We start from the raw sequence: 15,182 nt of genomic DNA, 5'->3' as shown, positions 1-15,182 counted from the left end.
GAGACACAATATTCGTGCCTTATTTATTTTTATTACTCCAATAACACATGTCATATCTTATACAAATCATGCCGAAAAGGTGCCGTTTAATAAAAACACATACCATACACACACAAAAGCACATTGTGTTTCAACAACAAAAGCACTTGTGACATTTAATGTTTGAAGATTCCTGCCTCATACACATTCGCAAATTTCTAAAGCTCCTAAAATGAACAATGTCATTTAAGGTGAATATTCGAATACGATGTTCATTGTGAAAATTAATGCTTTAAATATTGGAACATTAAGTAACATCGTCGAACTTTTCACATGTACACCGACAGAAGACATGATGCACTTAAATAGATCGGACCACAATTTAATGATTTTCTTTGAAGAATTTGACCTAACATTTTGCTAAGGAGCGTTGTAGAAGGCTATGGACGCTCTATGCCGACACACATATTCTGCAGCGGGCACGATTGTAATTAATATTGTAATGATGACAACTCTAATGTTATTTAACAGCGATTTGATACTCGCGATCTTTAATGTAACGTTCATGCATTTTGTCGTAAATACGGGAATGTGGTGCAATACACGTTGACCCTACTCCGACGACTTTCAAGATGGGAGGGAAAAGCACACACATACTCCGTAATTTCTGATACTGTTATACAGTTTGAACAAATACTAGCGTTTTAATTAATCATTCGCTCAACTCTAGTAATTTGTTTGAACATAATATAACTCTGTCTGGTGCACATACGATGTATTAAAGTCTTGTATATTAATTTATTAGTTAGTTTATATATTAAAACATTCCAGTCATGAGGCACAACACATGATATATTTCTGCAGTGCCTAAATCCGCAACATTTTGAATGTATTTATAAAATGCTTTTTAAAAGTAGTGAATGGATTGGCACATACATGCACATATATCATGTTAGGTTCACTATACACTTGTTGGCATATTTTGAGAACATTTTGACCTTTTGGGATACGAAAAAAAATCGACATTATAGTTGTACATTGTATAGACATTATATTCACTTGAAAGTACCTTAATCCGCCACCCCTCTAAAATAAGTTCCAATTGCTTGGAAAAATTATCGTTCAAATGATATGAGTTGTGTTCTGAGAAAACTTGGCATAATGCATGAGGGTAAAGTGTCTTCCCAGATAAGCCTGTGTAATCCGCACAGGCTAATCAAGGACGACACTTTCCGCTTTTATGACATTTTTCGTTTAAATGAAGTCTCTTCTAAGCAAAAAACCAATTTAGGCGGAAAGTGTCGTCCCTAATTAGCCTGTGCGGACTGCACAGGCTAATCAGAGACGACACTTTCCGTTTTTATGACATTTTTCGTTTAAATGAAGTCTCTTTTAAGCAAAAATCCAATTTAGGCGGAAAGTGTCATCCCTGATTAGCGTGTGCGGACTGCACAGGCTAATCTGGGACGACACTTTTCGCACATGCATTAAGCCCAGTTTTTCCAGAACACGACTCATATCATCTCAAAAGCAACTTATATTGAGTTGAAAACGTAATACAACGACACTTGTCTATACGGAGTTATTTGCATCTTGTTATACATGATTGTTTAAAATCGTAAATCGGGACCCGGGATAAGTTTAATCAATGTGTTGTTAGCCATTGTTTTCATTCAATTTTCAAAAATGAACAGTAGTAAAGGTTAATACTTTATTACAGTAATATATCTTAATGTATGATAGTTCTTGTGAAGCTCACGCCCTTCGGGTTGAAACGAAATAAAGTGCTTTTTAATGACATGATAATCATTAATTTTTAAAATAAAACATGCACTTACGTGTTTCAATGGGCCTTTTCACAGATTTTGGCATGTATTGAAGTTTGTAATTTAATGCTTTATATAGATAAATGTAAACATTGGATCTAAAAGGCTCCAGTAAAAAAAGAATACAATTAAAAATATATAAAATAAGTAACCCTCAACTGGGCCCGAACCACTGACCCCTCGAGTCCTGGAGTAAAAGTCTACCACTTAGACCACTCAGCCAACCGTAATCATACCATGAAGGATGTATTTTATACTTTATATAAGCAATCCTCGTATCACACAAAATAAAACGACAACTACAAAATTTCCAAATTATTCAATCGTTTTGCGTTTCAACGCTTTATATTTTTCAGGTTTTTAAATCGTCAAAAGATGCATATAATGGATATTTTAGAGCATGGTAAATGTTCATTATTACTGTTTCCTCACAAATATCATAACTAAAACGAAAATGTGCGGATCTGAAACAACTTTTTTTGTCAATTAACCAAAACGTGAAAAGGCCTCTTTAAAGGGGCCTTTTCACATATTTTGGCATGTTTTGAAGTTTGTCATTAAATGCTTTATTTTGATAAATGTAAACATTGGATATAAAAAGCTCCAGTCAAAAATCAAGAATAAAAAAAAAGAAAAAACAGGTAACTCACAGCAGGGCTCGAACCAATGACCCCTTGAGTCCTGGAGTAAAAAGTCTACGACTTAGACCACTCGGCCATCCTTCCGCATACATCGATCGATGTATTTTATACTTTATATATATTTAAGCATTCATCGTAGTTTCACAAAATATAACGACAACAACAGAACTTTCCAAATGATTAATTCGTTTCGCGTTGCAACGCTTTATAATTTTCGGGTTTTTAAATCGTCAAAAAATGCATATAATTGCTATTTTAGAGCATGGTAAATGTTCAGTATTACTCTTTCCTTACACATATCATAACTACAAAGACAATTTGCGAATATGAAACAACTTTTTTCAATTTTGTCAATTTACCCAAACGTGAAAAGGCCACTTTAATGTGCACTTTCCTTATTTAAGTGTACTTATTAAAACATTCAGTTACAATATAAACGGTTATTTTATCAATTACATAATGTGGGAACTCAATAATGGGAATGCACATATGGTAAATGGCTTTCCCCACATGTGTCATGTATTTATGTTTAGGTGGTTATACAGACATAAGAAGTTATAATATTGCAATATTCGCTGGATCAGTACGGAAACAAGACAAGTTCGTTAATGAAATTGTTTGTATTGATGAAGACTAACACGCATATAAGCGCCGTTTTTCAAATGCTGATGTGGATGGGGTGGTGGATAAAGAGCACTGGCGGTATAAGGCACTGCATCAGTACCGTACACATAAAACACATAGAAAAATTATTTTTACTCAAAAACATTAGACTACACTGTTAAATAGGTCACTTTCCTTGTGTATATTTATACATATAACGCAGGCAAACGTACGGAAGGCGTTTTTTTTACATCGACAGAACGATTGGAAAGCCGTATTCTAGAGATTCAGATATCTGGATGCCATCCTGAAAGGATGACGACAGTTGACAAGATTAAACAAGTCGTAATACATGTAGTTATGATTGAACATGTATTATATAAGAAAAGAGTGCATTAACACTAGAAACGAAATTAAATCGATATTTTAAAAAAGTACAGACGTCACTAGTGTATTAAATACGACGTAGAAATGTGCTTTGAATAAAAAAGGGTATACATGTAGATCAAATTTCCGGATAGTGTGCCGAATGATGCCGAAAATGTTTTTCTGATCGTGGAAAAGGCTTTCTGTGCAAAGTTCAGCATCGAATCTAACACCGACTTCTGATAGTTTTCAGTCTGCTTTAAGAGCGACCACTTCCCATGGCTCTTGCGTGCTCACGGGTTCCACGGTTACAACTTCCGGTTTTAATTTATCCGGTTTATCAACGCTACATTGTTTAAACGACATCATTTTTGGTATCGACCTCCGCTTAGGCTGCACTACACTAACTTCCTCGCTCACAGACACTTCTTTGTCCGCCTCACTCGTCGAGTTCGTGCTTTTGGATTTTTTGGTGTTCGTTACTGTTTTGCGCTCGTGGGGTACGCACAAGTAGACCGGGCGGTAGAGGACTGTTTCCGCTTCCGCTTCCGGCTCCTCGTCGCCGACGTACACCTGACCAACTTGGAACTCCGAGCTGATGTACTTGCCGCCTTCCACATAATCGACGCAGACCTCTAAAAAAAAACAAGTTATTTTTATTTATTTTTTTTTGCGATGACTCAGTATATCTCTACTGGAAAGTGAATTAAGTACCAGTTTCATAAGCGTTTAGGAGAATTAAATGGAAATTGTAGCCCTTTCCAGTGATGGCATTAGGTGAACAATATTGTTTATTTTCACTAAAACGACGGACTCTAATTGCTCGTGCAAGCCCTGAACATTGTTTTTGTATTCAGAGATGAGTTTTCAAATCAAATGCTTCATTCGATCAAGAAATACTGTTGCACTTAGATATGGAAGATTTCTGTGACGGAATATCCTTAAACAATCAAAAACAACTGGAATACATTACTTAAAATGTCAACGAAAATAAGTTTGACATATCCACCTACCCTATTTTTGAGTTGTGGATTATTATTTATTATGGATAAACACACTTACGACAAACATATTTTCTTTTTATTTAAGATTGAGATTTGAAGTTGAAAAATTCCTGATTAAATAAACCAAAGAAATTAATATGCGTAATAAAAAAATCTTGCGTCATGTACATGTTTTTATGCTTGCGTGTATTTAATTGTCATTTTCTGAAATACTTTCACATGTACCGATCTCATATACTATTAATACCTTCCTTGCCTGAATCGGGTATTGAACGACTTACCGTGCATGAGTTCCGGTGGAGGGCCATTCGGGATACGAAAGGGAACTGTGCCAATGGTGATAGGGAACTGCACGTGCATCAATTCGCCCGAGCTTTCACCGAGCACCAGTAGCTAGTAGCGTACAAAAGCCAAATATGAGTCGATTGGACTCTCATGTATTACTTATTCTTACTTTTGTTGTAAAACTCTGCGATTAAAAAAGCTTCTGATAATGTTTTTTTTGTAGATTCTAGATGTTCTCGGAACTATATTTATTGTTCATAGAATGCTTGAATAACACTACCAAGCGATGGTATAACAACAAGGGCTGTTTGTAAAACATGCATGCCCCCCTATATGGGCTATAATTTGTAGTAGCAGCCATTGTGTGAATACGTTTTTTGTCACTGTGAACGGTGGTGGTGGTGGTGGTGGTGGTGGTGGTGGTGGTGGTGGTGGTGGTGGTGGTGGTGGTGGTGGTGGTGGTATTGGTGGTATTGGTGGTATTGGTGGTGATGATGGTGGTGGTGGTGGTGTTGATGGTGGTGGTGGTGGTGGTGGTGGTGGTGGTGGTGGTGGTGGTGGTGGTGGTGGTGGTGGTGGTGGCGGTGGCGGTGGTGGTGGTGACGGTGGTGGTGGTGGTGGTGGTGGTGGTGGTGGTGGTGGTGGTGGTGGTGGTGGTGGTTGGTGTAGTAGTAGTAGTAGTAGTAGTAGAAGTTGTAGCAGTAGTAGTAGTAGTAGCAGCAGCAGCAGCAGCAGCAGCAGCAGTAGTAGTAGTATGCATTACAAAAATGCGGTTAACCTTGCATTTGGTAAAATTTAAATATATTGCAAGGGAGGCAAATGCTGTAACAATAAATTTAAACTAATTGCATTGGTTTCCCCTGTATATAAGAAAGATATAATAGTGTAGTACCTCCCCTGTCCTGCTTATATTTATATTAATCAACAAAATTAAACATTAACACAATATTTAATATACAAAATATAAAAAAAAATCTCATATTCTGATAATATTTTTACTGATCCACTGTAGTTTACTAAAAGGATGATGTTTCATTGGACTGATAATTATAGATTAAGGATTACAGACCAGTTGCTTTAGTAATATTGTTCAGAGTGTGCCCTGTTGGCCGCGTATGCATTCTTGAGTTATAATTCAAAAACCATTTTACTATTTCGAGTCACCGTGACCTTGACCTTTAACCTAGTGACCTCAAAATCAATAGGGGTCATCTGCGAGTCATGATCAATGTACCTATGAAGTTTCATGATCCTAGGCCCAAGCGTTGTTGAGTTATCGTATGACAACCACTGGTGGACGGACCGACAGACCGACACGAGCAAAGCAATATACCCCCTCTTCTTCGAAGGGGGGGGGGGCATAATTATGATTACAGAGTAAAGTTATCATAGAATTATATTCATCTGAACATATAATAACGCCTCATGGGTGCAAAAAGGTACCATGTGGCATTGAAATTAGAAGGCCCGTGGTACCTTTGTGCACCAATGGGGCGATAAGATTGTATTCAACGACTTGCCATACCTGCGTGCCTCTATCATATGTTCGTAATACCACCACAATAATAAAGCCGGATCCAACAATACTAAATTTATAGAGTTGCTCGATTGATATGCAATTTGACAGGATATGAACAAGCAAAACAACAAGCAGTTTTTCTTTTGACTTTCTAATTTAAAGTACCATGTTCAATCGGTATTGTGTGTCGGGTACACTAAGACAATTGGTTTAATTTTGAAAATTTATTTCAGTACGTACAGAGCTTTGATTTTGGTACTGATTTCAACAAGCGATCACAACGATGTTTCTAATACACGCACTTAGTTCACATCAAAAACTTATTGTCATTACACTTTTTCAAGACAAAAAATATCCGAACAGAAAATGATTATATTCAAAATAACACAACAATTTAGTTTGAATTTAAAAACATATAAATAAAGTTCTCTTGTACACACATTTTGGTTACACGTGTGAAAACTTGCACAAACACAACAAATCGTATTTGTGAACATATATAGATAATTATACAGTACCGAGGAAATGAAATCAAACTAACAATTTGATAAAAGTGAACATGTCTCTACGCAAAGAAAAAACGTGAACATGTTTCTATCATAAGTAATTGATTACTTGATGTAAATACATGTACTGGAACTGCAATCAATAATTTAACCACATATTTCAATATTATTCTTGCGAATATAACGTTTTATATAATGTCAGTGAAACATGTGTTGTCCAAAACATTTACCCCTGAAGATTCATCGTCTAGCTTTATATTTCAATTATTACGCGTTACTTATTAGTAATGCAACGGAATCTATAATGATTTTATATGTCCACTGTTTTTAGTTTGCTTCAAGATTTACCCATATCTTCAATCTATAAAAAAATGTAAAAATACTTGTTAACCTCATATGAGTATTTGGCATTTGTGAACAGACCCGTTTGTCTTTACCTTGAGCATGTAATGGATCTGAATAAGACCGCATACGTCGATCATCGTCGGCGGCAGTACAGGAAGTTGCAGAGCCTCTTGCAGACTATCCTGCCGGGCACAACTCTGAGGTCGCACCGCCTCCGCCTGATACTCCCACACCTTGTGGCTCACTGTCTTCATGACGCCCAGGACGCCCTTGTTCATGTAATACTCAACGTACTGGAAACCGGTAAAAAGGAGTATAGCCGATATTTCGTCACAGGTTTGTAAATGAAAATGTCGTCTTAAAGGTGCCTTTTCACGTTTTGGTAAATTGACGAATTTAAAGAAAATGTTTCAGATTCGCAAATTTTCGTTGTAGTTATGATATTTGTGAGGATACAGCAATACTGAACATTTACCATGCTCTAAAATATCCATTATATGCATTTTTTGACGATTTAAAAACTTGAAAATTATAAAGCGTTGCAAAGCGAAACGATTGAATAATTTGGATGTTGTTGTCGTTATATTTTGTGATACTACGAGGGTTGCTTATAAAAAGTATAAAAAACATCGCTAATTGTATGAGCACGGATGTCCGAGTGGTCTTAGCGATAGACTTTTACTCCAGGGGTCAGTGATTCGAGCCCAGTTGTCTTGAGGGTTACTTTTTTTGCTTTCTTTAATTTTATTCCTGATTTTTTTACTGGAGCTTTTAGATCCAATGTTCACATTTATCAATATAAATCATTTAATGACAAACTTCAATACATGCCGAAATCTGTGAATAGGCCCCTTTAAGATCAAAGATACAAATTAATGAAATTATAGGTCTGTCTGGCACATTTGTCTTGTGATTTTAACCCATTTATGCCTAGTGGACTCTCTGATCCTTCTAAATTGGATCAATTTATAAAAAAATAGGGATGCCTAGCATATTTATTTCTTTATTTAGAATATTTCTTACAGAAATTCCTTTAAGCAAACAGCGCAGACCCTGATGAGACGCCGCATCATGTGGCGTCTCATTTGGGTCTACGCTGTTTGCAAAGGCCTTTTTTCTAGACGCTAGGCATAAATGGGTTAATCGTTTGAACTACTTTGTTAAGGGACAATCAATGACCATGACCGTGATATTTAAGCGACGTCGACCAACTTCTTTAAAAGGAAACATCAAATTTTCATAAAATAAATTATGCTAAGTGCAGCATGAGTAACACAGTGCAAAAGCGTTATACTTGGAATCACCGCAGAAACATTTACAAGCCCGATGGTGGGCAACGGGAACGCCGCAGTCAAAGCGCTGTTCGCATTAATAATTTATAACATCATTAGAGTCGCAGTATCGAAGAGTCCCCTGTGGCGCTCAGTAAATTAAATCTGACAATCAGATAAAAACGAACGGCATTCTCGCTGCATCACGAAATACTAGTGTTTAAAGTACGTAGATAATTGCACTACTGAGTATTTCGGTGTTCTGTTTTCAGGTGGTATAGTGTTTATTACTCTACTAAACATTGATTATATTTTCTTGAAAATTGAAGTGATTACTATATTTCCTTTAATAGGTTTTTATTTTCAAACTTGCACGAAATAAAGCTCAAATTATAAAATATCAATAACAATTCCTACGATTGGTGTTTCTCTCATTTGTATTTATAAATAGTTGGTATATGAAGCTGAATTTTTTGGACAATTGACACGATACTTCATGTTTGTATCGAACAGCTATTATAATCATGGGTGCATTTGAAATTATGCTTTGAAAATAGAACAATGTATGTTTATCAAAAAGAATATGTATTCTTGGTGTTCAATATTAAAAAAATGTTTTTGTTACGTGTGGTCATGATGAATACAATTTAGTAAAAAATATGATAATGTGTTTTCTCAAACATTTTTATTATGCATTATTCCTGTTTGTATGCGATGTATCTGTATATGTCATTTGAATATTTTTGCAATTGAAACTTGGATGGTATTTATTTTTTAGATGTGTTTCGATGTTGACATAATACCTTTAGTGTGAACAATAATATATATAAACATAAACATTATATGAGATATTATAGCATTGTATTAAAACTCTATTTCACATGGCATGATAATCAAACCCTATGCCACAGAGCATATCAATCAAACCCCATGTCAAAAAGAATGAAAACCAGACCTATATAACTGAAAATAGTAATACAACCCTATGCCACAGAGAATAGAAATCAAACCCTATCTAAAGGGGCATAGTAATCTTAACAATATGTCACAGAGCATAGTAAAACGCTACGTTACAGAGCATAGTAATCAAATCAAAACAGAGCATTATAAGTGAACCCTATGTAACAAGGTATAGTAATCAAACTATATGTCACAGAGCATGATAATCAAACATTATGTAACAGGGCATAGTAATAAAACCATATGTCACACAGCATAGCAATCGAACCCTTTATAAAGGAGCATAGTAATCAAGCCCTATGTCACAGACCATAGTAATCAACCCCGTGTCGCAGATCATAGTAATCAAACCATATATCGCAGATCATAGTAATCAAACCATTTATCGCAGATCATAGTAATCAACCCCATGTCGCAGATCATTGTAATCAAATCCTGTGTAACAGAGCATTATAATCAACCCCATGTCGCAGATCATATTAATCAAACCATATATCGCAGATCATAGTAATCAAACCATATATCGCAGATCATAGTAATCAAACCATATATCGCAGATCATAGTAATCAACCCCATGTCGCAGATCATTGTAATCAAACCCTATGTAACAGAGCATAGTAATCAACCCCATGTCGCAGATCATAGTAATCAAACCATATATCACAGATCATATTATTCAATCCCATGTCGAAGATCATAGTAATCAAACCCTATGTTACAGAGTATAGTAATCAAACCTTATATTACAGAGCATAGTAATCAAACCCTATGTAACAGAGCATATTTATCAAACCCTATGTTACAGAGCATAGTAATCTAACCCTATGTTACAGAACATAGAAATCAAACCCTATATTACAGAGCATAGTAATCAAACCCTATGTTACAGAACATAGTAATCAATCCCTATGCTACAGAGCATATTAATCTAACCCTATGTTACAGAACATAGTAACCTAACCCTATGTTACAGAGCATAGTAATCAAACCCTCTATTACAGAGCATAGTATTCAAACCCTATGTTACAGAGCATAGAAATAAAATACTGTCACACTCAACAAGCCATGTTGAACGAATTTAAGCTTAAATGGGAAGACACTGTTAATAGAGAACATGGTCAAATACGCGCAAATGGGGGTAATAAACTTCGGAGCTATAGGCAGTTTAAGACAGAATTCACTGTAGAGCCATACGTCAAGTGTTCTACGATAAGTCGAGCACAACGTAGTGCCTTGGCAAAATTCCGCTGTGGTGTTGCACCTCTTCGTATAGAAACAGGACGGTATGAAGGTGTACCAGAAAATGAACGATACTGTTTTATCTGTAAGACGTGTGTCGAAAGTGAAGAACATGCCCTAATGATGTGTCCGCTATATGAAAATATAAGATCCAATTTAACAGAAAGTGCTCTTTTGGTAAACCAAAATTTTAACGCATTAAACCCAAGAGAGAAAATGAACTTCTTGCTGTCAGATGATCGCATGATTAAACCCAGTGCCAGAGCCTGTCATGACATTTTAATGAAGCGACGCTACCACATGTATATATAATCCATTTAATGTGTGCGCATAGTCAATTTCGTATCAAATAATAATATACTTTGTACTTCATAAGTACAAATCTGTTAATAATGTACAAATTGAAATTTTCTCTTACTGTATTGTTTGATGATATATATTTTTTATTTATTTCAAGAAAACTAATAATTTTAAACCGAATTTCATCAGGATCTTTTTTATATTTCGAACAGTTGTAATGTTTATTTATTTTAAAAACACTAATAATTTTTAATCGAATTTCCTTAAGAATCTTTTTTATATTTCTAACAGATGTGAAAGATTCTATGATGTATATAATCGTTGAACACTTTTAGAATTTTTAGAACTATCGTCTCTCGTAACTCTTTTAGAGTGGTTTTGTACATATATATATACTGATTTTTTACTGTTTTATTGTGTTTTATGTACATAAGTGAGACGTTAATTATCTATTCTGTCTGTCTGTCTGTCTGTCTGTCTGTCTGTCTGTCTGTCTGTCTGTCTGTCTGTCTGTCTGTCTGTCTGTCTGTCTGTCTGTCTGTCTGTCTGTCTGTCTGTCTGTCTGTCTGTCTGTCTGTCTGTCTGTCAAAGCAGTCCGCTACCGGTTGATGTTGTCACAATGAAAACAAGATTTCCAGAAGTTTCTTGAACTTAGCTTAAGTACTGTTTATGTAAGTTACGATGCAACTTTTAAATGTTAAATATTTCTTTAAACCTAGAAAAACTTAGTCTTACGAAAAATCTTTATAAAAAAAACGCGCACATTAATTATACAGCTCTCTTTCCAGATACATCATCAATCTAGATGAGGTAATTCTTGAGTTGTCACCATATCCAGATTTTCTTTTATACTTGATGAGTACCCACATCAATCACAATTTCCTTCATCATTACAGCCACAATTAAATTCCTTCGAAGAAACTGAAATAACGCGCACATTCCCCATATCGCCATGTTTTCGCCTACCAAGTTTATTCGTACTTTTTGGTTCATCGCAGGATCCAGATTATTTGTTTTCAACAATTTTTGTAACCATAGCAATCACATTTTTTTCTGACAAAAACCTGAAAAAACACGCATTGTCCCTATTTGACGCACCATCCACATAATTAGTTTCATCAACATAACCTTAGTTATTTTGCGCTATTGAAACATCCATAATTGATCGGACGGACACACCTACTCACGGAAAGACGGACGAACCCGAAATAAACGTCAGACGGTAGGGGTGTTATTAAAAGCAACTGTATCCAGATTTTCAACGTTATGTGCTCGCATAAACACGTGTACTAGTTCAATACATGTCTTTTTAATAAGAAATACTTTATATATAAATGTGCATGTACACATGCTTATCACTTTTCATACACGGATACCATTCATACTCATGTGCATCAATCAAAAATATAATTAACATGTACATTATTTTATAATATGAATACCAAATTTTAAAACAACAAGATTTTTATCGAACCATTTTTTTCACTCGGACCCGAATGGTATGTTCTGGTAGACCAATTTCTCTATTATGTACCGATTATATATATTTACGAACCTGTACGAACTTGCACAACAAGTATACGGGTTCGTCGTTTCCGTTTTGGATTTCCGTCTTGATTCGGATATGTTCGCCGCAGCAATAGGCACTTCGCTCCAGGGTTGCCTGGATACGCACGAGACCTCGCATGCAACACAGGCAGCACGTGCGGTGTTTGTCGCTTGCAAACTTCGGCGTCTGAAACAGCAACACAAGATACAGAATCGGTGATGTTCATTTGAAATTCGTATTCCGGATTAATTGTAGAAGGCGATTCTATCCAGTGACAAAATTAAGACAAGATAAAGACCATTCAAAGCTCATCAAGAGGCACTCCCTACCAAAAACCGATCCTCCATGCAATCGATGTGTGGCCCAATGATTGTGAAGTATTTGATGCCCTGTGGTGGGGACGCGTACGGTATATCCATGACGACCCGCAGGTAATATCGCACGTGACCGACCTTGCTCTCGAAGGAGCACGGTAGCGCCGTCTCCGGAAGCTTGAATTCAAATGGGTACGCATGCTTTCCACGTGGCAGGATGGGGGCGTTCACGTCCTCGTGCTTTTCTGAAAGGATATATACCACATAGCTGGAGATTGTTTCAATACAATATCAAGTTCTGTAGGAAATGAAATTATGTACTTAATTCTTGTCGGGAATCAAGTAACTATAGCACTGGTATCAACGAAAATAGAGTTTTAGTAGCTAGCGCTTGTCTGACAGGAATTAAGCCACTGGCAATTGTCTAACAGGCAATACTGTAGCTAGTACTTGTCTTACATGAGATAAAGTAGATAGTACTTGTCTAACAGCAAATCATGTAGCTAGTACTTGTTTTACATGAAATTGAGCAGTTATCATAGAACATGTCCAACAGCAAATCATGTAGCAAGTACTTGTCTTACAATAATCAAGTAGATAGTAACCTTCTGTCAGGAGATCTTTAGCTAGACTTGTCTGAAAGGAATCAAGCAGCTAGTACGTGTCCGAAAGGAATCAGGCAGCTTATAGCTATACATGTCTGACAAAAAGTCGTAATGCTAGTACTTCTCTGACAGGTATCAAGTATATAGTTTTTGTGTGATAGGACATCACATAGCTAGTCTGACAGTAAGACGTAAAGCTAGTACTAGTCTGAAAGGAATCATGTAGATAGTACTTGTAAGACAGGAAATCATGAAGCTACTACGTGTCTGAAAGGAATCAAGCAGCTAGTACTTGTCTGAAAGGAATCAAGCATCTAGTACTTGTCGGAAAGGAATCAAGTATATGGTACTTGTCGGAAAGGAATCAAGCAGCTAGTACTTGTCTCAACGTAATCAAGCAAATAATACTATTCTGAAAGGAATCAAGTAGACGGTACTTGTCTGGAAGGAAACAAGCTGCTTGTACTTGTCTGAAAGTAATCAAGCAACTAGTACTTGTCTGAAAGTAATCAAGCAACAAGTACTTGTCTGAAAGGAATCTGACAGCTAATTCTAGTCAAAAAGAAAAAAGAAGCTAGCACTAGTCTAAACGTAAATCAAGTAGATAGTGATCAACTGGAATGAAACTCAGTACTCCTCCGATAAATTATTAAGTACTTATTGTTATTTCTGAAAGGGAAACAAGAACCGAGTTTACATATAATAGATAACACTTAGTAGCTAGCGATACAAGTCAATCAGTGACAGTGTTTTGTTTCTTTGTTTGGATATCCCTGGGAGCCTCTCAGTCTTAGTGGGCGTATATACATTGGAAAATAGTCGGTGCTCTATTTCTGTCAATATCACAACGGCATCTACTGAAGAATGCATATTCGAGTCAGTGATGCCAATATCAGAGATACAAACTTTTCCAATAACTCAATAATCTACACCGTTTTAAAACAAATTGTAGAGAATGGCTGCTTGTAGTAATTACTCTAATCTGAGTTTGAATAATTTTAGCTGGCTTAATGTAATAAATTGCCTCCCTGATTGATAAGTTACTATGCTAGTGCGACACAGATCTGTGCAAATGTCATACACATTCCGAATTGATTGTTATTAAAGCAACTCGTGTAGTGACATTTTGCAAATACCTAAACAGACTCAGCAATCACAAAACATGTATTATTATATTCAATACGACTGTTTATATTAATTTTCTTTTTGTGCGCTTCAATATGGTGGGTGATTTCTGCCATGTGGAATAACAGTACACATTGTGATGACTATTATCTTCAACAGCATCACACGTTCGGACTACTCACCTTTTCCCCACAATATTTTCCGTTCGTCAATATAATACTCGTCATCCTTCACTGTGCGTGTCTCCCCAGCCTTGCTGATCTTCCACTCAGTGTGTGCCTTGCCTCTCAGTGTCATGCGGATACCTGATGAAAACGACAGCTTTCAGTATTCGGGAATATCCGTATCACAAAGAGCAAATACAATCGTGAATACGCGGTGATATCCGTAAAACGAATGGAAAGCAAAATTGTGAGTAATCGAGGATAACAAAGGTCTTAGACGATCTCGAGTACACGGTGATATCCATGTGACAAATAGTTCAGACAACCACGAGAGCAAGGTGATTTCCACATAGCAAAAGTCTAAGACAATCGTGAGTACGCGATGATATGCGTGCGTAATAGGTTATATCAGTAAAATAGAAAAAAAGATTGAACAACCGTGCGCACTGGGTAATTTCCGTTAGAAAATATCAAAGGCTTTCTTTGTACATAAAATGCGTGTCTTTTTAACTAACTAACGAACACGACATATTATTTCAAATACAGTGCTATATCCACAACGTTTTTTCGCTTCTTGTGG

At 36.2% G+C, this 15,182-nt stretch overlaps 1 protein-coding gene across 1 annotated transcript in view; it reads right to left on the bottom strand.

The window, feature by feature from the left end:
- Window positions 1-9: 9 nt before the first annotated feature.
- Window positions 10-15,182, bottom strand: part of LOC127863006 (arrestin domain-containing protein 3-like) — a 29,923-nt gene continuing 14,750 nt past the window's right edge. The window contains exons 3-8 of the mRNA XM_052402344.1: window positions 14,621-14,743; window positions 12,724-12,953; window positions 12,401-12,580; window positions 7,167-7,367; window positions 4,701-4,812; window positions 10-4,050 (exon numbers count right to left, since the gene is read on the bottom strand). Of these exons, the coding sequence (XP_052258304.1) occupies window positions 3,665-4,050; window positions 4,701-4,812; window positions 7,167-7,367; window positions 12,401-12,580; window positions 12,724-12,953; window positions 14,621-14,743 (1,232 nt within the window). The 3' untranslated portion in view covers window positions 10-3,664. The remainder of the gene's footprint in view (window positions 4,051-4,700; window positions 4,813-7,166; window positions 7,368-12,400; window positions 12,581-12,723; window positions 12,954-14,620; window positions 14,744-15,182) is intronic.

The sequence above is a fragment of the Dreissena polymorpha genome, chromosome 16 (assembly GCF_020536995.1).
Source record: "Dreissena polymorpha isolate Duluth1 chromosome 16, UMN_Dpol_1.0, whole genome shotgun sequence".
NCBI classification, from domain to species: domain Eukaryota; kingdom Metazoa; phylum Mollusca; class Bivalvia; order Myida; family Dreissenidae; genus Dreissena; species Dreissena polymorpha.
The sequence above is the reverse complement of the archived record's forward strand: the minus strand, read 5'-3'. Positions and strand labels throughout refer to the sequence as shown.